The sequence below is a fragment of the Natrix helvetica genome (assembly GCF_964273705.1).
Source record: "Natrix helvetica genome assembly, chromosome: 3".
In the NCBI taxonomy this organism is placed as follows: domain Eukaryota; kingdom Metazoa; phylum Chordata; class Lepidosauria; order Squamata; family Natricidae; genus Natrix; species Natrix helvetica.
This window is the reverse complement of record NC_138549.1, coordinates 98,460,361-98,482,098: the sequence shown is the minus strand read 5'-3', so window position 1 is coordinate 98,482,098 and position 21,738 is coordinate 98,460,361. Positions and strand designations below refer to the sequence as shown.

The window sequence follows — 21,738 nt, the reverse complement described above, 5'->3', positions numbered from 1 at the left end:
AAAAAGCTTATCTAGTTTATTTCTTGGAGAACCATTTAACTACTTTCCATTAATCTTATTCAGCATGTTTAGTGATAAATTGAGATACTAATTTAGAATAACAGATATGCTAAGCAGGAAGGAGAAAAAATGTAAATTAATTAGTCCCAGAAATTTATTCTTAAGCACAAGGAAAGCATGAAGCAATTTCACTGTTAAATGGTTTTATTTCAGACAATTCTCATTCATTTTTTTAGTTATAAAATAAAACATACACATAATATACAAATTATTGTAATCCAGAAGACTTATGTTTTGATCTGCTGTTAGAGAATATTTATTACAGGTAGTCCTTGAGTCATGACCACAACTGAGCTCAAAATTTATGTTGGTAAGTGAGACAGTTGTTATATGAATTTTGCCCCATTTTGCAACCTTTCTTTCTACAATTGTTAAGTGAATCACTGCAATTGTTAAGTTAGTAACAGTAAGGCTTTCCCATTGACTTTGCTTGTCAGGAGGTTGCAAAAGGTGATCACATGACCCCATGACATTGCAACCTTCATAAATATAAGTCATTTACCAAATGGCTTAATTTTGATCCCATGACCATGGAGATGCTGCACTGGTCATAAGTGTGAAAAATGGTCGTAAGTTACTTTTTTCAGTGCCATTGTAATCTTAAATGGTAATATATTAATCAGTGTTCAACTAGAGAGGATCACGTGTGTATAATGTCTTTTTTATGCACCTTTTTAATGCTTTGATTGCTTTGTGTTTTTTTTCCTTTTGTCCTTTTGGATTATTATTTTTTTGGAGCTCTGCATTTTACATTTAACTTTTTTCTGAATAAAATAACACACACAAATTAATTGATTGACTCACCCACAGCTCCAGCAACGAGGAGTTTACCCAGGAATAATAAGAAGTCTGTTACTTTATCCAGGACTGCAACCCTGTGCAACAGATAAGAAAACTGATATTATTATGTTGTTTTTCACCTCAAAGGCTGTATGGGTCTGAATCGAGCTGTTAAGTTACTTTGATAACCACATGACATATTATTTCTATGTACTTAAAGAATCTCATTTTAGAGAAAAATTTAAAACCTGATAATTAATTTCCTCAGAGAAGCAAAGATTACTATTTTATTAGTATTATCTGAGGAGAAATGCAAATATTCCTTCATTTGAGGGATTTTGGTCATAACTCGAGGACTACTTGTATATCAGTCCAGGTATGCCAATCATTTTGTTTGCCTGGGCCACACAGAGTGAAGAGGAATTGTCTTGTCTCCCTGAGTCCCTTCGGGGAGAGGGGGCGGTCTATAAATCAAATAAACTTAAACTTAAACTTAAACTTGGGTCATATATGAGATATATAATATATACACTCACTCATTCACTCTCTCTCCCTCTCCCCCCCTTTTCTGTTTCTACCCTTCTTCTTCTACCTGTTACATGTACACACCTACGCACCATAGCAATCTTCTAGTAATAACAAAACTGCCTAAGAAGGTTAAAAACTGAATATGCCTGGGTTTAATTATTTTATTAATATTCACGATGTGAGGTGGATGGCGTGTGTACTTAAATAAAATAAATCTAACATTTCTCAAATTAACTCAAATAAATATCTGTTAGGGTGCTAACTATGTTCTTCGTGAATCTAGCATTAGTCCATGCTTGAAAGTTTCTATCTCCGCAATTGTGTTGAAACAATTAAAAATGTGACCTAGCCTTTGAATGTGATCTGTTCCTAAACTGGAATTCTCTAGAAGTATTGCTTTTGCAACTCCAAGAGTTTCTGGACAGGACAGCATCATGGAATTAATGGCTCAAACTATCTACAGTGGAGGACATTATCCTTAGACGAATGAGAATAATATGAATATTTAAAGCATTAATCAAGCACATTTTTAGTCAGGGCCAAATATATGGAGCATTCAGGATTACACCTTCTTACCTTACCACATTTCTCATGAGAAGAAAGAATGCATCCCTTGCTGAGGTGCAGAAGTTTTTACCATAGATTGCAATCTGCAGAATAGTAATAGTTGTTAACATATACTGAATTTTTCTGAGGCTAGATATTAAAGTATCTTTTGGTATGCAGAAAAAAGATATAAACATTTCAATCCAAAAATAGTTTAAATACTATGGTTTTAAACCATTATATTAAAAAAATTGGGACACTGGAATTGCCACACCAGTTGTATAGTTTGCTAGGCATTGCCTAAAAGTGTATTGGAAAAGGAGAGAGTGAAAAAGAAAACCTACCATGATGTAAGCATTCCTGTTGATAAATTTAAGGAATTTTTCCAAACACCAAAAACAGCATTTGAGGCAGCAAAGCAAGAACTTAGCAAATGCATTTTGTGAGCCTGCATGAAAGAGAGAAAACATTTCTTAAAAATTTACAAAATGCCAAGATGATTCCATATAGAAGATTTTGTATTGTGCATGAGAATTTGGAAATGAAGAATAAATTAGGGTTGGATAAAGCTTTAAATATTTTGTTTCATTGCTTAAACAAACTGGGAATGTTCATTCTACCAATGGTCAGAAACTTTCCCATTCATGGCTTGCGGTAAAGTACATTTTCTCAAAGTCCATAAATGGAAACACTGGAGCAAGGTATGTAAACCAATTGTGGTTTAGGATCAGGGGTGGGATTGAAAATTTTTAGCAACCGGTTATCTGCCCAGTTGCTGGGTAGGAATGGCCATGGTGAGCGTGGCCTACTTGGCATTCAGAGCCTGGAGGAAGCCATTTTTGCCCTCTCAAGAGGCTCAAGAAAAGCCTGGAGAGGGCGAGAATGCACACATCCCTGGTGGGAGCCCCCGGAGCCTGGAAATGGGCCTGTCTCCAGTCTTCCGGGAGGCCCATTTTTTGCCCTCCCAGAGCCTCTGCACAAGCCCTGCACTTACCTGGCATCCAAAACAGGCCATCTGGAGATTCCTGGGACAGGCAGAGTGGGGTGGGCGGGGCCAGCTAGTCCTTGCAACTACCGCTTTGGCGAACCAGATGTAAAATTAGCATCCAGTTTGCCCAACCTGGTCCGAACCGACTGAATCCCACCCCTTCTAAACAGGGGTTATAAATGCTTCTGCCAAATTTGTGTTTATATGAATGAGAAGGCATGCAAGTGTTCACAACCTGAAAAAGCAAATCTTATTCCATGAAACTCACCCTTAAGTTTGTGATCAAGGTATTCCAGGATTACTCTAATTAGTTGAACCACTGCAAGAATTAAGGAGCCAAATGCTAAAGAACCTGTATGATACCTAAAGGGAAAAAAATGCAAATGTTACTCTTCAAGAAGAAGCATGTTACTTGACATTGTACAGTTACAAAAATGGTTAATATGGCTGATAAAAATTCTACTATATAACATTATGGATTACAACATGTATTTATAAAGCATATCTATATTAAAAATATGAATTTGTAGTTCTAATGTACTGCTATTGCCAAGCCCAAAGGGAAGTTACAGACACATTTACCCTGTTTCCCTGAAAATAAAACCTCTCTTGATAATAAGCCCAATAGGGCTTTTGAGCACGTGCACTCAAGTAAGCCCTCCCCTGAAAATAATCCCTCCCCGAAAATATTGCAGCACAGCAGCAGCCATGAGGTGACCACGCTCGCCGCCTCCTGCACTTCAAAAATAATAAGGCCTCCTCAAAAATAAGGTCAAGTGCTTATTTCGAGGGTCAAAAGAAAATAAGATCCTGCCTTATTTTCAGGGAAACACGGTAAAAACTAGCTGTGTGAAAACATGACACGGAAGATAGAGATAGAAGTGAATTCAAACACTGATGTAATTTCTTACTTACCGTATTGCTCGTCCAAATGAAGAAAAGAGAGGGCAAGGTGGGATGTCAGCAGGTTTTCGGAAGGCCCAATAATAAGAAGCAAAGGCACCAGCAAGGGTACATTGACCCAATGCGATTGAAAAATTGACCAGCCAGAGAAAGACAAACACATTGATAATTTGAAACACTAAAATGTAGCGGTGGTATAGACTTTCTCCCCCATAGAAAGCAAATGTACACTGTGCCCCTGGACATAGTTTGGTCACATTAGTAGTGTTGAAAGTCTGTTCAGGGACAAAAGAAAAATAATCAATTGGAGACATGAACCGATTTCAATACAGTCTCAAACTGTGAATCTTTCCATTGTTAGGCTAATGGACAGAGAACAACAGAGGGCAGTATTCAGCTAATGATTTCATAAGTATTAATGATACTCATGTACAGTATATATAACATTTGGAACAGTGCGATAACAGTGTATTGTGTAACATATTATAAAAACAGCCTGACTGGATAAGGTAAACTGTATGAGCACAATCAAAATACTAGAGCTGATATTATTTAAAAATCCAGAACTTCTGCAAGTGATGGAAATTTTGCTTTAGCACAATTCAAGCTGTTAAAATTTAAAAACCTTAAATGGTAATTAATTCATATGGCAAACAGTTCTTACAAATCATCCTGAATGCCTAAACAAGTTGACACATTTTAAGTACGGTGTCTTGTGGTTGTGGTTGCTTTACAGGCTTCAGTAAATTTCCAATGTTTCTAACAGTTTCAGAAAACTCTTAACAAAGTTACCGTATTTTTTGGAGTATAAGATGCACTGGAGTATAAGACGCACCAAGATTTTGAAGAGGAAAATAAAAAAGAAGTTTTTGCACTCTGCAGACCTCCCAAAAAACAGACCTCTCAAAAAAAAGGGCATGAATAGCCTTCAGGAGGCTTGTAGCGTGCTCCTAGGGGCTGGGGGGGAATTGAGCAAAAATCGGCCCGTTTTTCACTGATTTCTGCCCTCCCCAGCCCCCAGGAGGAACTCTGAAAACTTCCTAAAGGCCATGCATGGCCATTTTGGTGAAGGGAGTGGGATTTTGGGAGGCAAAAATTCTGTATTCAGTGTATAAGACGCACCCAGATTTTCAGTCTCTTTTTTTGAGGGAAAAAGGTGTGTCTTATACTCCAAAAAATACAGTAATCAAACAACCAATAATTCAATCTCTTATATGTGTCTCGTCAATGCAAGCTTTTCTGCATTAAATGCTAGACCCACTTACGATCAGAGTAGACTGAAAAGATTCATTTGTACAAATTTGTCAGAACCAATGTGGGGAATTTAAAGCACAGGGCATTATGAAAGGATAGAGCATTAACTAATGAAGAATTAGAAAGTAAATAAGTTTCCCCCCCATTTGCTTACCTCTGGATAACAGGTCAAATTTGCATACTTGCATAAGCTTTGATTAGCCATAACTTTGTACACAGGTTCTCCTGAGGTAGCCAGGAAACTTGATTTAATTGGGTTAAGTAGCAAACAGAATCAGATAATCACAGTATGTAACATTCTACTAAGAGGAAAAGTCACAACAAATGCATTTAATTTCCTTTGTTTTTTAATAACTAGCACAGGATATGATAACCATAGCATGTATGCATTTTCTAAAAACCTACTTGCCTGCTATGCAGATAATTAATCAGAGGTATAAAATTTGTTACTCTTTTACTTAATATCAAGGACATCGTTGCTGGTAATTTTTTGCATCAGGTGAAAAAGGAAATAGTACAACTCAAAGATCACATACACAATAGTGGAAAACATGGATTTTGCACTGTGCAGTGGTGCAGTGATTAGAGTGCAGTACTGCTCTGCTGCCTGCAGCTGCCTGTGATTTGGCAGTTCAAATCCCACCAGGCTCAAGGTTGACTCAGCCTTCCAGCCTTCCAAGGTGGGTAAAATGAAGACCCAGATTGTTGGGGACAAATATAGTTTCTTTTGAAGGAGGTTAAGATGCTTTCTTTTTTCATACTTTAGCAAAGAAATATGATAAATTGGATAGGTTTGAATTATGACAATTATGCATAAGCATTGAGTTTAAGACTGGTTGCTGAATGCATTAAAATACACTCTAAAGAATGCCATAGAATAAATGGAGTGTTTAACAAATTATTAACATTGAGCAGGGAATACACGCTTGTATGATTTCACCTTGATTGTTTAATGCATTTAGGGATCAGTGTATAAGCAAAGTTTGTTAGAGGTGTGCTGGTTAGGAAGGTGAATATATCTATAATTTGTATGCATATTATTGACGGAGCATGTAAATGATTTCCTGCAAATGCAACAAATGATAAGGTTGTGAATAATATTGAATTAATCACCAAAGCACTTAATTCTGACAGGGAGATTGTGATGAATGATTGCAAGTTATAGATAAACTGCAAAAAACTAGAGCATATGAATTTGTGTACTCTAACAGAATGCTTACTACAGTGGGAAATGGAGAAATTTTAACATACAAATGAGGGTGAAAAGTGATGGTGTTATGTAATCTAATGCAAAGAAAGATTATTGAAAGAAGTGTATAATAGCATGCTTCTACCCACTATGTTATATGCTACTGAGAGTATGTTAGACTAAGATGAATGCAATGGGAATGGCTTACTTAATAATACAGTATGTGTAGCACAAATGAAAAAAAATAGATGGTCATGTGATCAAAATTCAGATGCTTGTCATTGATGTTCCCTAAGGTCGCCTTTTGCAACCTTCTGACAAGCAAAATCAATGGGAAAGCCAGATTCACTTAACAACCGTGTTACTAACTTATCAACTGCAATGATTCACTTAACAACTGTGAGAAGAAAGGTTGTAAAATGGAGCAAAACTCACATAACAAATGTATCACTTATCAACAGAAATGTTGGACTCAACTGTGGTCATAAATCGAGGACTATCTGTAATATCAACATCCACGAGGATAATTTGCTAGGGTTGAAGAATATGGAAAGGTATACAGATAGTCCTCAACTTACAATCATTCTTTTAGTGACCATTCAAAGTTACACCAATACCAAAAGGTGAAGTATGATCTGCCTTGCATTTATAACCACTGCAGAATCCCCATGGTCGCATGATCAAAATCAGGTACTTGGCATGTATTTATGACAGCTGAAGTATTTCAAGGTCATGTGATAACCATTTGCAACCTTCACAACTGGCTTCTGGCAAGCAAAGTCAATGGGGGGAGCAAGATTCACTTAACAACTGCAGTGATTTGCTTAACAACTGTGCCAAACAAAGTCATAAAATTGGCTCCAAAACTGCCTTGCTTGGCAATGCAAATTCTGGTCCTAATTGTGGTTGTATGTTGAGGATTACTGTAGCGTATGGTGTTGCATAGCATTTAGCAATGCTTCCTTTTTCTTATTTGCATTCCTTTTTAAGAATTTACTATTTATCACTCTTTTCTGGATTCCATATAATGTTGTGATGGTAGTGTGATGAATACTTGGTGTATATATGTACATACTAATAAAGTGCTCACCTGGAAATGTGAAAATAACCTGTAACCACTTACTCTTTGATAAAAAGGATACACAGCCGTCACTGCCCAGTATGAAATGCAGATGGCGATAAGAATAAAGGTTATAATTGGATAGAATAATGTAGACATGATGTAGCCAATTGCCCTAAACAAATAAACAAATAAACGAATAAAGTTATTCCAAATATGAAACCTGGTACCAAAGGTAAGCTTCCACATGCAGTCTATCATTAAACCCTCATGTCTTTTTCATCCTATGTCATCTTGGTAATTTCTTGGTAATGTTATGAAACCTGACTTTCTTCTCTACATGAGAGTACTTTTTATACAATTACCATTTCAATTTTCATTAGCTTTCCCTAACGTGAGCAATATACTCTGCTCATGTTTATAATTATTTCACATAATTCAAATAAGAACTAAAATGTAAATTAAACCCTGCATTAAACGTTAGTTCTACATGGACAATTAATGTATTGTGCTAGAAACATCTTGAATGTTTTTTTTTCAATCACTGAAGAACAGTGTAAGCTTATGCTATTCAAGTAATAATTACTACAAATCAGTGCATTTCAGAATTTAATAATAGATAGGCCTTATTGAAATCATAAACTGTTTACAATAATAAACTGCTTGTTAAATTCTAGGAATATATCATAACTGATTTATTGCTAATATAAACTGCCATTTCACTGAAGAGATGATTAAACTAAACTTGAAAAAAAATTACTTAGCTTTCACTCATTAACCACATATTTTTAAAGACCTTGATTAAGATTTGCATTCTGCTGTGTGTCACAATGGAGTGCAACATTTCTTTTGATGAATGAATCAAAATGCATCATATTTATGAACTTTCCAATACAGAAATATTGGACAGTATTTCTGTGACCTTTAATGGAATATAGGCAAAGCTATAATGAAATATTATTTTTTTAACTAGAAGTTTATGAAAATCTCTGCACACACATTCTTTTAATTGTATTATTTAATTTGCTATGATGCTTCCAGGTGAGCCCAGAAAAATAGTTGACTTAGATGACAAGACTATAAAGTTCATACCCTACCAGATATTTTACTTTCTAGTTCCCCCAAAACAGCAATCCTGATAATAATTGACTCGGTAAGGAAAAACAGTCTGAAACTCAGTTTATACAAGGACAGATACAAGTTTGCCTTGTATGGAGGAAAAAAGCTGAGAGAATTTCAGACTGAAATACTTCTGCACTTACATTTATTTTCAGTATCATTTCAGACAAAATAACCAAACAAAGTATGTTGACCGATCCTTCCATAGAGATGCCAAATGTACATTTTAAATTTTATATATACATACATACATACACATACATACACACACACACACACACACACACACACACAGTACAGTACATACAAACATACATACATACATACATACATACATACATACATACATATCCGTTGTATACATGCCGTTCCAGCATTCCATAACTCTGGAATGCTGGAACACCACAAGCAATTTGATACACAGATGACTTACTCTTTGGGAAAAAATATTGTGGGGGGAAGATACCCCTAAAACCCCTTGGGGTGTGTCTTCTGTTAAGATATAGCCTGTTGTGCCTTAAAATGACTTCTACTGTATTGCCATAAAATGGCTTCTACTGCGCAGCGTGGTGCAATTGCCATGGTAATAGCTTCACAGTACTCCACAAGGGAGCTCCCTCTGATAAAGGGGGAAAATCCAACATTAGAAATTATGTTTGGTCTGGACATTTTCCCCTTATAAATAAATACCGGGCAATGCCTGGTTATCAGTTAGTATTATATAAAATGGGTAATGTAATTCACAGTTTTTGAGGTATCAGGGTCAAATTAATTAATCAAGATTCGGCATTCTTGCAGAATACTTCTCTTCACAATTAAGAAAACCTTCTTTGAAAGAGAATGTCTGGTCTTCTTCCTTCACTTTACAACTGGACTGAATCTATGAACTAGAGCAAATAGCAGCCTGATATCTTTCTGGCAGGCTTCCAGTTATCATGGCATTTTGCCAACTCTGCATACAGTCATATTTTTATGCAGGCATTCAAACAGTTGTTCTGTGCTAGTTCGTGTCAGCTTTGTTAATGGAAAGTGTAGAGATCGTTCAGTTCTCTGAGAAATGGTTCTCATAGGAGAGAAAGGGCAAGGGCTTATACATCGTTTGACTTTGGAAATGGAGGCTCAAAAATTATTAGAGAGCACTCTAAGAAGAAGAAATGAAGGGAAGTACCCCGTTTTCCCCCAAAATGAGACCTCCACAGATAATAAGCCCAATCGGGCTTTAGAGTGAGCTAAAATAAGCCCTCCCTGGAAAATAAGCCCTCCCTGAAAATATTGCAGCAGCCATGAGGTGACCAAGTTCACCGCCTCCTGCGTCTCAAAAATAATAAGGGCTCCCTGAAAATAAGGCCAAGTGCTTATTTTGGGGGTCAAAAGAAAAAAAGACCCTGTCTTATTTTCAGGGAAACATGGTAGAATGGCCATTGAGGCTGGCAACTAAAATGGATAAAGAAAGCACTGGCCAATTCAAAACTGTAATGTTTAGATGGCTTTCTGTTGAACCGGAAATAGATGGATCAGTGTTAATTGCTGAAAATTTATTGCTTCTTCAGGAGAGTCATGTGGAGAATAGAACATGATTTAGACAAGTGTGCTGAGAAGCAGAAAACACCATAGGACAGCGATGGTGAACTTTTTTTGGCTCGCATGCCATAAGTGGGGGGAGCGCAGGGGGGTCATGTGCGAGTGTGCCACACCCATAATGCAATGCGCGACCCCCAGTGTGCATGCGTGCACTACAGGCGCAACCCCCTTTTTACATACTTTTTTCACCCTCCCCAGGCTCCAGAGGCTTTTTAGGAGCCTAGGGAGGGCAAAAACAGCCTCTACAGCCCAGCGGACGCTCTCCGGAGGCGTCAGGGAAGCCTCCGGACAGTCCCTGAAGCCTTCGGAGCACTCAAAACGATCCTCCGAGCAAACCGGAAGTGACTTCTGGTTTGCTCGGAGGGTCATTTTGAACTCTCCGAAGGCTTCAGGGACCGTCCGGAGGCTTCCCTGATGCATTCGGAGCACTCAAAACGACCCTCCGAGCAAACCGGAAGTGACTTCCGTTTTGCTTGGAGGGTCATTTTAAACGTTCCGAAGGCTTCAGGGACCATCCGGAGGCTTCCCTGATACCTTCGGAGCGCTCAAAACGACCCTCTGAGCAAACCGGAAGTGACTTCCGGTTTGCTTGGATGGTCGTTTTAAGCGCTCCGAAAGCTTCAGGGACTGTCTGGAGGCTTCCCTGATGCCTCCGGAGGGCATCCGGGGGGGAGGCTCTTTTTGCCCTCCTGGGGAGCCTGGGGAGGGTGAAAACAGCCTTCCCCAGGCTCCTATAAAGCCTCTGGAGCCTGGGGAGGGTGAAAAATGGCTTTAAAAAAGGATGAACTGCTTGCGTGCCCTGACAAATGGCTCCGCGTGCCACCTGTGGCACGCGTGCCATAGGTTCGCCATCACTGCCATAGGAGGATGTGAAAGCAGAAAACAGCTCTCAGTGGATCTGAATTTGATTTTACCAGCCTGAATGAGAAAAAACAGCTGTCAGCTGGGCAGATAGAAAAAAAATTGCCACCAACCTCTGTAAGCCATTCTCTAACTCTAAAATTAGGAAGTAAACAGGGTAAGGAATAGAGCATTCCATTATATATTTAGCTCACATTTTAATCTACAAAAATTGGATGCTTAAAGTTGTTTCAGGCTACAGAGGAAAAAGTGTTCTTGCCTCACAATTGAAGCTGTTTAATCAGCTGAGGCTTCGGGAAAGGAAGAAATCTGCAATGGATTATAGTACAATCAGTTGTTTGCTTGCCAAGTATGGCCCAAAAGTGAAATTGCACACAATTCTCATTTTAACATGCTTCTTTTTTTAAAAAAATCAAGTGGTATATTGCCCTGAATTTCTAACAAAACCTAAAAATCTATATTAGGTCACAGTGTCTACAGAAATAGAAGGGGAAAGCTGTGTCCAGAATACTGCAAAAATGAGGATGGTAATAATACTCACCGGCTACCTTCTTTCAAAAGGGCAATTGCAATCCGAATTCGATTTCTCAGAAATATTAACATCAGTATAATGACAACTTCCAGTATACAAAGTAGTATCACTGAAAATAACAAGAAATGAGTTTGTCAAAAAAAAAGTCTGACTTAATTTCATAGCAACACATTACCAGTTAGTTTCAGTAGTCCCTTTCATAACTGCATTTTATCCAGGATTTCAGTGGAATAAAATCTGAACCTAAATCTCAACATACTTAGATCTAGTCTAGCTATTTTATACGCACTAAAGCAAGTATGTCATCATGATTGTACTCTCTCATCACAATTGTATTTATGTGTTTCATATATAAGGCTTCTCCTCAATGAATATTATGGCATACTGTACAACAAAGAAAACCTAGGAACAATTAACTCTTGCCCTGACTAATACCAGTTAGATAGCTACAATGCATTCTGCATGGAACTACCTTTAAAGACAAATCAGAAGTAACTGTTAGTCCAGAATTGGGGGCACATTACAGTTATGCTGTGAGTTATGAATTAGCTTCCAATTGAAGCTAGATGTAATTTAAAGTAAAGTTATTTCTACCTCGGCGCATAGCAGGAAGACTTGATCCAAACAAAAGCACCTGAAATATTAGGGCATTTAGGAGTAACATACTCCTAGTTCTCATCTTTGCAGAATAAAAGAAGCTAAGGATGGAAGTCACTGCTTTTCAAATGTTGTGCTGGTTCTAAAGAACAAACTCCTACTGGAGATAAGATCAACTTTTTCTTACTAATATTGGAGCTGAGAAGGAGGTGTGATTCTACGGCATTTTAATTATCAATTTGTACTATGGATAAATTTCTTTATATTATGTAAAGAGCATATGAATTTGTGTGCTCTAACAGAATGCTTACTACAGTGGGAAATGGAGAAATTTTAACATACAAATGAGGGTGAAAAGTGATGGTGTTATGTAATCTACTGCAAAGAAAGATTATTGAAAGAAGTGTATAATAGCATGCTTCTACCCACTATGTTATATGCTACTGAGAGTATGTTAGACTAAGATGAATGCAATGGGAATGGCTTACTTAATAATATGTGTAGTAGCAAAAGAAAAAAGAAAAGATGGTCATGTGATCAAAATTAAGGTGCTTGCTATTGATGTGCCCTAAGGTCACCTTTTGCAACCTTCTGACAAGCAAAATCATTGGGGAAGCCAGATTCACTTAACAACCGTGTTACTAACTTATCAACTACAGTGATTCACTTAACAACTGTGACAAGAAAGGTTGTAAAATGAAGAAAAACTCACATAACAAATGTATCACTTATCAACAGAAATGTTGGACAACTGTGGTCATAAATCGAGGACTATCTGTAATATCAACATCCACGAGGATAATTTGCTAGGGTTGAAGAATATGGAAAGGTATACAGATAGTCCTCAACTTACAATCATTCTTTTAGTGAGCATTCAAATTGTAGTGGTATATACTGTAACTGCAGGGACAAATAGACATTTGGAAATGTCTCGTTTAGAGAAACAAGACATTTAGGAAATCTGGTCTTCAGAGAGCAAGCTCGCATATTGTACTAAGTCAAAGTACCCTTGATTTTTTTATTTCAATGTGCTTGATAAACTCATCTAACTGCAGCTTATTCGTCAACCCATGGTTAAACATATCATAGCTTAACCTGGAGTATTTTGAGATTGGTGTCAATCAATCATCAATGAAGCTGTTTAGTCAGGTCAATGTTAAGCAGGTGTCTCAAAATACAGGTTTCTCAAAAATTCACTTACTAAATGCTAACCATGTTTGCCTCAGTTGCAAATAGACCCTGAAATCTGTCTGGAATCCAATATCATAGATGGTGAGATCAGAACCAGGTATTCCATGAAGGCGATGATATTCCCAGTAGCAATGCCAGATACCTTTTGAAAAAGAAAAAATAGAATCATAAAACAATTTACATTCTTTAGATAATCTATACAATGGTTTATTTCAAAATGAAAGAGAACTTTCTGGTAGAAAGATGCCAGATCAAATATAAGAGCTTACAAACTATATGCTTGACTTGGGACCAAACACCCAGTAGAAGACTTCTTCTGATATACCTATGCATGATGAAAAATAACTTTTATATGTTTATCAATCAGAAATGTATGAACCGCATAGGAGAGAAAAATAGAGATTTTTATAGAAGTAACCCTTGATTTGGTATGCACCTGTTAGAGAAAAAAAACCAACCCAAGACCTCTATTTCTGCTAGTGAAACACTAGAATTCTTTTGCTCTTAAAGAAATTTTGAATGTATTAGTTTCAGTTCCCATGATTTGGGTTTGGTTCCTGTTCTCAATGTTCCATTTCATTTTTTTAACTTCACAATATGTCACACCTGCCATGCTGGCAAACATTTGCATACTTCTGTTGTGCTGAATTTCAAATGAATCATTGCATTATTTTTAAATTTTATTATGTTCCATTTTGTATGGCAAACAGAGATGAACTGCTTTATGAGATATTGTATAAATCTAGCAAATAAATAGTAAAAAGAAAGCAAAACAAACCTTATAATGTTTATAGGTACTCTTATTTGAAGAAAATAGCATCCTGACTTCCAACCCGGTCATCAGTCTTTTCACAAATAATTGAAATTCCAAAAGAAATTTGCCAATAACTTTTTGAGAAGGTGGAGTGCCACCCAGTATTTTCTCTCATGTTTCAGGTGGGAAAAAATGTCAAGTTCTATCAGAGAGCAACATCAAACATGAAGAATATTGAATATTCTACACTTATAGCTGTCAAAATAGAGCATTCATATGATATGTGGGTCATGTTTGATAACTGTACAGGTGTTTGTGAATCAGGAAACTGCAGGAAAAAAATCACTTTCTCATTATGCAGTCAAATAAGTTATTAAACTGTCACAGGTGATGAGCCAGATAACTAGTCTTTCTTTCTATCTATAGAAAAAGCATACATACATTTTTGAAAAAGCTTGCCACACAAACCAACCTTATGCTCAACCTAGTTATTTCGTTGAGGTTGGATAGTTTTGATGAGGATGATTGTAAGGTATTTCAAATTCTTGTAAACTAAGAGTTCTATAAATCTATCATGTTATATTTCAGTATTTAGTAGGGCAGAACAAGGAGAAATCATAAATTTGCCAACATACAATAACAAAATGAGTAAAATAGTAGATGTTTGTTTATTCTAATGGCCATTTCCTAACCAAAACCAGACAGTGATATTATACTCGAGATATACACACACGCATAACAAGTAAACATCAGCATGGTGGGTAGAAGACTAGGGTGTTTTTCCTTGGCCTAAGTAGTAGTAAAGTATTAGTACTAAGTGTTGCACTGCTGAAGGAGAACATATTGTGTGGAATCCTTGGTGCTCTCCGAGCTTGATTGTTTTCTTACAGATGTTTTATTACTTAACTAGGTAACATCAGCAGTGCTAGAAGGGAGTGGGTTTGCTGTTTAAACTGTGGCTATTTAACATTCAATTAGCTAGTTTGTAATAGGAAGGGAGTATCTAGAGCAGGGATGTCAAACATATGGAATGTAGGCTGGATACGGCCCATGCAGGCCACACCCAGGCTCGGCATGGGCAAAAACAATCCCGATCCATCACAATATGGCCTGCAATGCAAACAGGTTTGACACCCCTGATCTAGAGGACAAATAGAATGGTCGACCACTAAGTCATTTAATGCGGAAAGTGTGAGATAGTATAGAATTAACCGATTATCAGTTTTGCTTATCTTCGTATTAGTAATGAAATGCTAGATGGCTGAATGTAACATTTGATACTTACCATATCCTATAACCCCAATTACACCAAAGATGAAAATCCAGAAGAGAACTCCTGCTATGAATCTCAGAAGCACAAGAAAGAGCAAGCTGACTACCATTGCAATAAACAGTCCTCTGGGAATAAAGCAAAAAATAAAAAATACAAGAGTTAAAAAAAGAGCAAGCTGTTTCCTATAGTGTTTTATACTGGCTTAAAGTATGGCACTTTAACTGAAAGTATGGCGCTTTAATTGTTTCCCTTAATTTCATTGAGACCTGAAGCAAATAGCAACTAGAAATATAGAAGAATGAATTCATATAAAAGAACTGAATAAAGAAAGCACAAAGGAATGAATAAGGGCAAAGAAGAGAAATTATATTCCCACTTTGCATGCACCATGACTATTTATATGCTGAAGGCATGACTTTTGATGAATAAGAACTTACATTAAAATCCAGTACCAAGAGCTCGCGTAGTCTTCAAAAATCTTCATCCCAACTGATCTTGCATCAAGAACATTATTAATGCCACTTTAAAAAGGAAAAGATAAACAGGTTTTAGACTATGTCCCTCTTATGTAAATCAACCAACCTAAGAGCTAGCTGTAAGTAATATATACATCAAGTCACAATTCTGTTCATAGTGTTTGGTTAATTGTCAAAATATTCAGGGTCAGTAATAAACCTATATTACACTGAGATTTGTGCCCAAAGCAATAATAAGCTACAGGAAAATATAAATCTTATGGAAAGGGCAAGAATTTAGGTTCTAATTCTATACACATTCAACAGACATACTTCTATATATTACAGTACATATAGATTATGCTATTAAACTATTAACAATTCCAAACAATTAAAATTAAAATAACACCATAGGATATCTAAACAATAACACTGTAGGATATCTAAACAACATTGCTATTACTAGTTATAGTATAAGCACCATTCTAGGGAAGCATTTCTAATGTTTATGCTTTTTTGAATTAACCATTCTGAAGGTTGTGCAAGATGGAAAGCTTTGGAGATTATTTTTAAGGTTGTCTTTCTTGAGAGTCCTTATAGTGACTAAGATGTCAACAAGGACCAAAGAAATGCAGGTTCAAGAGCAGTCTTAGCCATACACAGTAGTGGGAGTCTTTGGCCCAATCACTTTTTCTCAGTTCAACCTCTGCTACAATGATGCTCATGATGGGGAAAATAGAACTCCCTCCATTTTCCCCATCGACAGCGCATCCTTCCTTTGCTGCAGAAAAAACTCCTGGGTCAAATGAATGTAGTATTGCTTTTATTAAGCAGCCTTTAATATCCTGTTTGAACAGAACAGAAAGAAAGGATAAAAATAAAACAAAAATCCTAATGACAAACTATGAGGTCATTATTTGACTGAATCAGACCAAGATATTTGGATAAGGAGTGAATGTTTCAGACGAAAAAGAAAAAAGAAATCCAGTTGTCACGATTCAACTTCCAGACATGGATAACAAAATAATTTGCATATAAAGTTGCTCATTGAACAAATGAAATCAAAATCATGAAATTCTTCTTCCTCTTTATAGAGGATTGTCTGTGAGATTACTACTGTAAAAAGAAAATCCATGGCAGTGCATTTATATGACAACTAGTCAAGCAAAGTTGCATAGGTAAACACAAAAACACACTCTATCCATACTTTGCTGCTTCCCTGAGATCTGTTACATTCCGTGTTTTTCCTTTTCCATCTTTGAAAGTAGTTTGGTTGGCCACAGTCAGAACTCCATTTTTAGTAGAGAAATCAGGAAAGCACCTCTTAAGAACTGTGGAAACAAAAAGCTATCTATAGTGTCATGTGTCTTTTTATTATGATTCATATTTGATACTGAGATGAAACAATACAGATCAAATTGCACTACATTTCATCATATTAGATTTAATATGACTAAATATAATAATTAGAAGAAATTGTATATGTTTAAAGCAGTACATTTTATGCAGTGTAGAGTGTAACTTATAAACAATATTTGTTTCATTAAATATACTAATAAAAATTTTCATGTATTTTATTTGAAACGTAGATAAGGTGGACTCAAGACATCTGCTCCCTCCTAAGCATACCGATGAGCTACGAATCTGTTAGTGGTATCCATTTTGCTCTCTGAATTCATGGATTACCCAAGCCCCAATGGGATTTTCCTATGCCTTTTACCCGGAAACGTAAATAGGACAAACTCAAAAAGCCCTCTCCCTCCTAAACATACTGAGGCATTGCAAATCCTTTGACAATGTCCATTTTGTTCTTCAAATTCATGCTAACCCCAAAGGGGTTTGCCCCACAATGGGATTTTCCCATGTATTTTATCAGGAAATATAAATAGGACAGGCTAAAAAAGTAAGCACCCTCCTAAGCATACAGATGCCCTTTCTGTAATTTATTTTCTTTCTAGTGTCAAGTTTAAATATATTTCCTAACTATTTTAGAATTGTGATATGCTTTTTCAATCATTCAAAAAAAATCACCCATCACATCACCCTTATCAATCAATGATCATTTTAATAAGTCTCATATGTGACCATAAAGAAAAGCCCCAATCATTTTAAACAATTCCCTATTTCCAGCAATATTCCATTTGTTAATTGAATGGATTACTACTACTTCTTTACTTCTTTGTTCCCATGCCTGATAAAATAAAATTTTACACAGAGAATTACAGTAAGTTATTTACAAATCTACATTATTTCTCTTACTATTAGGGGGGGAGATCATAGCTGCATTAATTTTGCATTATTACTGTACTTTCCTGTAATATTTGTTTCTATTTCATACAAATGAAAATATATTACATTTTAGGTTATCCTGCTAAAAATCTACCTTTTTATAACTATTAATGAATTTGAAAATTGTGACAAAACATTACTATATTTTTTCATCACATCAATTATTGTAGTTTTGGGCTTCTTTGTAACTGTTAGGCAAGCTACACCATGAATAGACATTGGATTCACAAATCTACATATTCTTCAGCATGGTTTTTTTTTTAAAGTAGGGCTTCCTGGCTGGGTTTGCACATCATGATATAAACCATGGTATATAAACACTAATTTTGTACAACACATTAAAACAATCCACATTGCTGTAAAGTGCCTTGTGAATCCAAAAAGGAAGCATTGCAAAAAGGAAAAGGATGCTGATCAAACTAGAGTGAAAAGAAAAGGGGAAAGAAACAGTTCAGAAGGAAGGGAGGTGACACGAGGCTGGCTTCTGGGCCTGGTGAACGCCTCATTGGGTGAGGGATACTTACCAACCGCCTTGAAAGAGGCGGTGGTGAGACCCTTGCTCAAGAGACCTTCGCTCGACCCAATGGAGCTAGCTAATTACCGTCCAGTCTCCAACCTGCCCTTTTTGGCGAAGGTTGTTGAGAATGTGGTGGCGCAGCAGTTTCCACGACACCTGGACGAATCCGACTATCTAGACCCACGCCAGTCCGGCTTCCGACCCGGGCACAGCACAGAGACAGCCTTGGTCGCGTTGGTTGATGATCTCTGGAGGGCCAGAGATAGGGGTTGTTCCTCTATCCTGGTCCTATTAGACCTCTCGGCGGCTTTTGATACCATCAACCATGGTATCCTATTGCGCCGGTTGGAGGGGATGGGAGTCGGAGGCACCGTTTTGCGGTGGTTCGGCTCCTACCTCTCCGACCGGAAGCAATGTGTGTTGACAGGGGGGCAGAGGTCGTCCCTGAGGCCACTCACTTGTGGGGTGCCACAGGGGTCGGTCCTCTCGCCTCTCCTGTTCAACGCATATGTGAAGCCGCTGGGTGAGATCATCCGTGGTTTTGGGGTTGAGTACCACCTGTACGCTGATGACACTCAGCTGTACATTTCAACCCCAAACCACCCCAACGAGGCTGTCGAAGTGATGTCCCGGTGTTTGGAAGCCGTCGGGGTCTGGATGGGGGACAACAGACTCAAACTCAACCCCTCCAAGACTGAGTGGCTGTGGGTACCGGCGCCTTGGTTCAGCCAGCTGACGCCATCGCTGGCCATAGGGGGCGAACAACTGTCCCCTGTGGAGCGGGCGCGCAATTTGGGCGTCCTCCTTGATGCCCGGCTGTCAATGGAGGACCATGTGGCAGCCGTGGCAAGGGGGGCGTTCCACCAGGTTCGCCTGGTGCGCCAATTGCGCCCCCTACTGGACCGGAGTGCCCTGCGCACGGTCACTCATGCGCTGGTGACGTCTCGCCTGGACTACTGCAATGCCCTCTACATGGGGCTTCCCTTGGGACGCATCCGGAGACTGCAGCTAGTTCAGAACGCAGCCGCGCGGGTTATCATGGGGAGTACACGTTACTCCCACGTAACACCTCTCCTGCGCGAGCTGCACTGGCTACCTGTGGCCTTTCGGGTGCGTTTCAAGGTACTGATCACCATCTTTAAAGCGCTCCATGGCATAGGACCTAGTTATCTGCAGGATCGCATCCTTCCACACACGTCCCTGCGACCTATCCGCTCACACAGGGAGGGACTCCTCCTGGTGCCGTCCGCTAGGCAATGCCAGCGGGCGACACCTAGAAGTAGGTCCTTCTCTGTGATGGACCCAACCCTCTGGAATGACCTCCCCCCCGACATTCGAACTACCACCGACCTCCGTTCCTTCCGTCAGAAATTAAAGACTCACCTATTTCAATCAGCTGGCCTGGCACTCTCTTAGTTTACCTCCCGGGATATATCTTAATTGGGTTTGGGTTTTAATTGGGGTGTTTTTAGGGTTTTTTATAGTCTATTTATTTCTTGTACAGCCTTATCTCCTCCATCCAAATGTATTTAATTGTTTTATATTACTATTGTATTTTTATCTGCATTTGACTGTACACCGCCCCGAGTCCCTTTCTGGGAGAGAGGGCGGTTTAGAAATCCAAGAAATAAATAAATAAAATAAAATAAAGTAAATGAATTTAACATCATTTTATACTCCAAAAGAGACTAGAATAATAGGTACTGTGTGTGTGTTTGTAGGTATGTATGGTATACTGTATGCTAAGATATGAGAAAATAAAATGGAAATAAAGCCTGCGCACAGTATCACATGGCTCTACCTTATTCAAGGATACAATTAGCTGCTATTTGGGGTACATAAGTAGTCTTATTATATTGTAGCTGGAGGAAAGAAAGATTTAAAACGGGAAACACTAGAATTTCAAATTCAGTGCATTAACTGTACTAGGGAAGATTTTAAAGTGTTACAAATATACATATCACTTGAGTTTAGTTAGACTTCCTTCCTTCAAGTCATACTTCGTTTATTGGGATTCAATGTATGAATCATGTGTGAACCATGATTTCCAGCTTATAGTTGAATAACTCATATCAACAAATCATGATTATAACAAACCATGTTTAACCTAAGATGTAAATCTAGTATTTTTCTAATTTATCCCTTATACTATGTCCTTGAACTTTAACTCAGAATGTCTCAAATCTCAAAAGAGAATAAATTGTAGTATTTGGCCCTGCCAATGTTAACTGTTACACAACATAAATACAGAAATACTTACAAGGCCGGCTTGGAATAATCATAGAAGGACAATCTTCATCACGCATAACTTGAGTTACAGACTGAAAGTCAAAATAAAAGCATAAGCAGAAATGCTGCAAAAACCTTATCCATTTTTAATGCCAAGAATCAAAAAGTTATTATAAATTATTGGTTAGAATTTCAGTGTGAACTATGAAGTTCATGTCTGACTGGTATCCTATTAATGGTAAAAAGAAGCCAGGAGGATTCCTGTCATGACTTTGAAGAGAAAATATTTGAGGAAGTAGCTTTGACCTAATTTCAGAATTAAATTACCTTTTAATAGAATAAGTGTAATGAATTTAGGACTGAAATTCAGGCTTTGTAAAATCTTTTCAATATGAGATAATTAGAGAAGAATTTAATTTTAGAAAGACTAGAGTAAGTTTCTTCAAACCAGTGACCTGGCTGCAAATCAATTAGTTAATTCCAATGACTTATATCTTTTGCTTTATCCTATCACTGAAATAAAGTACTTCCTAAACTGAATCGTCAAATGAAGATTCAAAAAGCCAAAATAGCAGTTGAAACTACATGACCAAAGCATCCCATTTTTTGTACTTGCACTAATACTATAAGATCAGTGGTGGGTTGCCAATTTTTTTACTACCGTTTCACGCGTGCTCGTGGGTGTGCGCAATTTCCAGACGGATGGGTGGAGCTTCCTGCTGCCACTACTACTGGTTCACCCGATCCAGGCTGAACCTGGAGCAACCCACTTCTGTAAAAGATGCACCAAGAACCTTGATCATGTGAACACAAGCACCCGCCTGGCTTTCCTTCACCCCATGTGTTATTATGCTATGAATTATTTAGTGAAAACCAAATATAGCCATTCATTTCCCATTTTTTGTCCTGGAATTCTCAAATGTTTTTGAACCTTTTTCTTTAGCAATTATTTAATTCCTTACCCTACCAGATGATTGGATTCTATGCAAGAATGTCTGTATTACAAAGCTTCATATGCAGATCAAATTCATT

At 37.6% G+C, this 21,738-nt stretch overlaps 1 protein-coding gene across 3 annotated transcripts in view; it reads right to left on the bottom strand.

Annotated features, from left to right (window-relative positions):
* The window catches only part of SLC44A5 (solute carrier family 44 member 5), a 186,290-nt gene that overhangs the window by 9,005 nt on the left and 155,547 nt on the right, over positions 1-21,738 (bottom strand). For all 3 annotated transcript variants that reach the window (XM_081948273.1, XM_081948272.1, XM_081948271.1), the window contains exons 7-19: positions 20,738-20,798; positions 16,879-17,002; positions 15,654-15,737; positions 15,229-15,341; positions 13,200-13,331; positions 11,411-11,510; positions 7,391-7,483; positions 5,214-5,301; positions 3,818-4,080; positions 3,171-3,265; positions 2,259-2,362; positions 1,945-2,018; positions 865-935 (exon numbers count right to left, since the gene is read on the bottom strand). In XM_081948273.1, the coding sequence (XP_081804399.1) occupies positions 865-935; positions 1,945-2,018; positions 2,259-2,362; positions 3,171-3,265; positions 3,818-4,080; positions 5,214-5,301; positions 7,391-7,483; positions 11,411-11,510; positions 13,200-13,331; positions 15,229-15,341; positions 15,654-15,737; positions 16,879-17,002; positions 20,738-20,798 (1,402 nt within the window). The remainder of the gene's footprint in view (positions 1-864; positions 936-1,944; positions 2,019-2,258; positions 2,363-3,170; positions 3,266-3,817; positions 4,081-5,213; positions 5,302-7,390; positions 7,484-11,410; positions 11,511-13,199; positions 13,332-15,228; positions 15,342-15,653; positions 15,738-16,878; positions 17,003-20,737; positions 20,799-21,738) is intronic.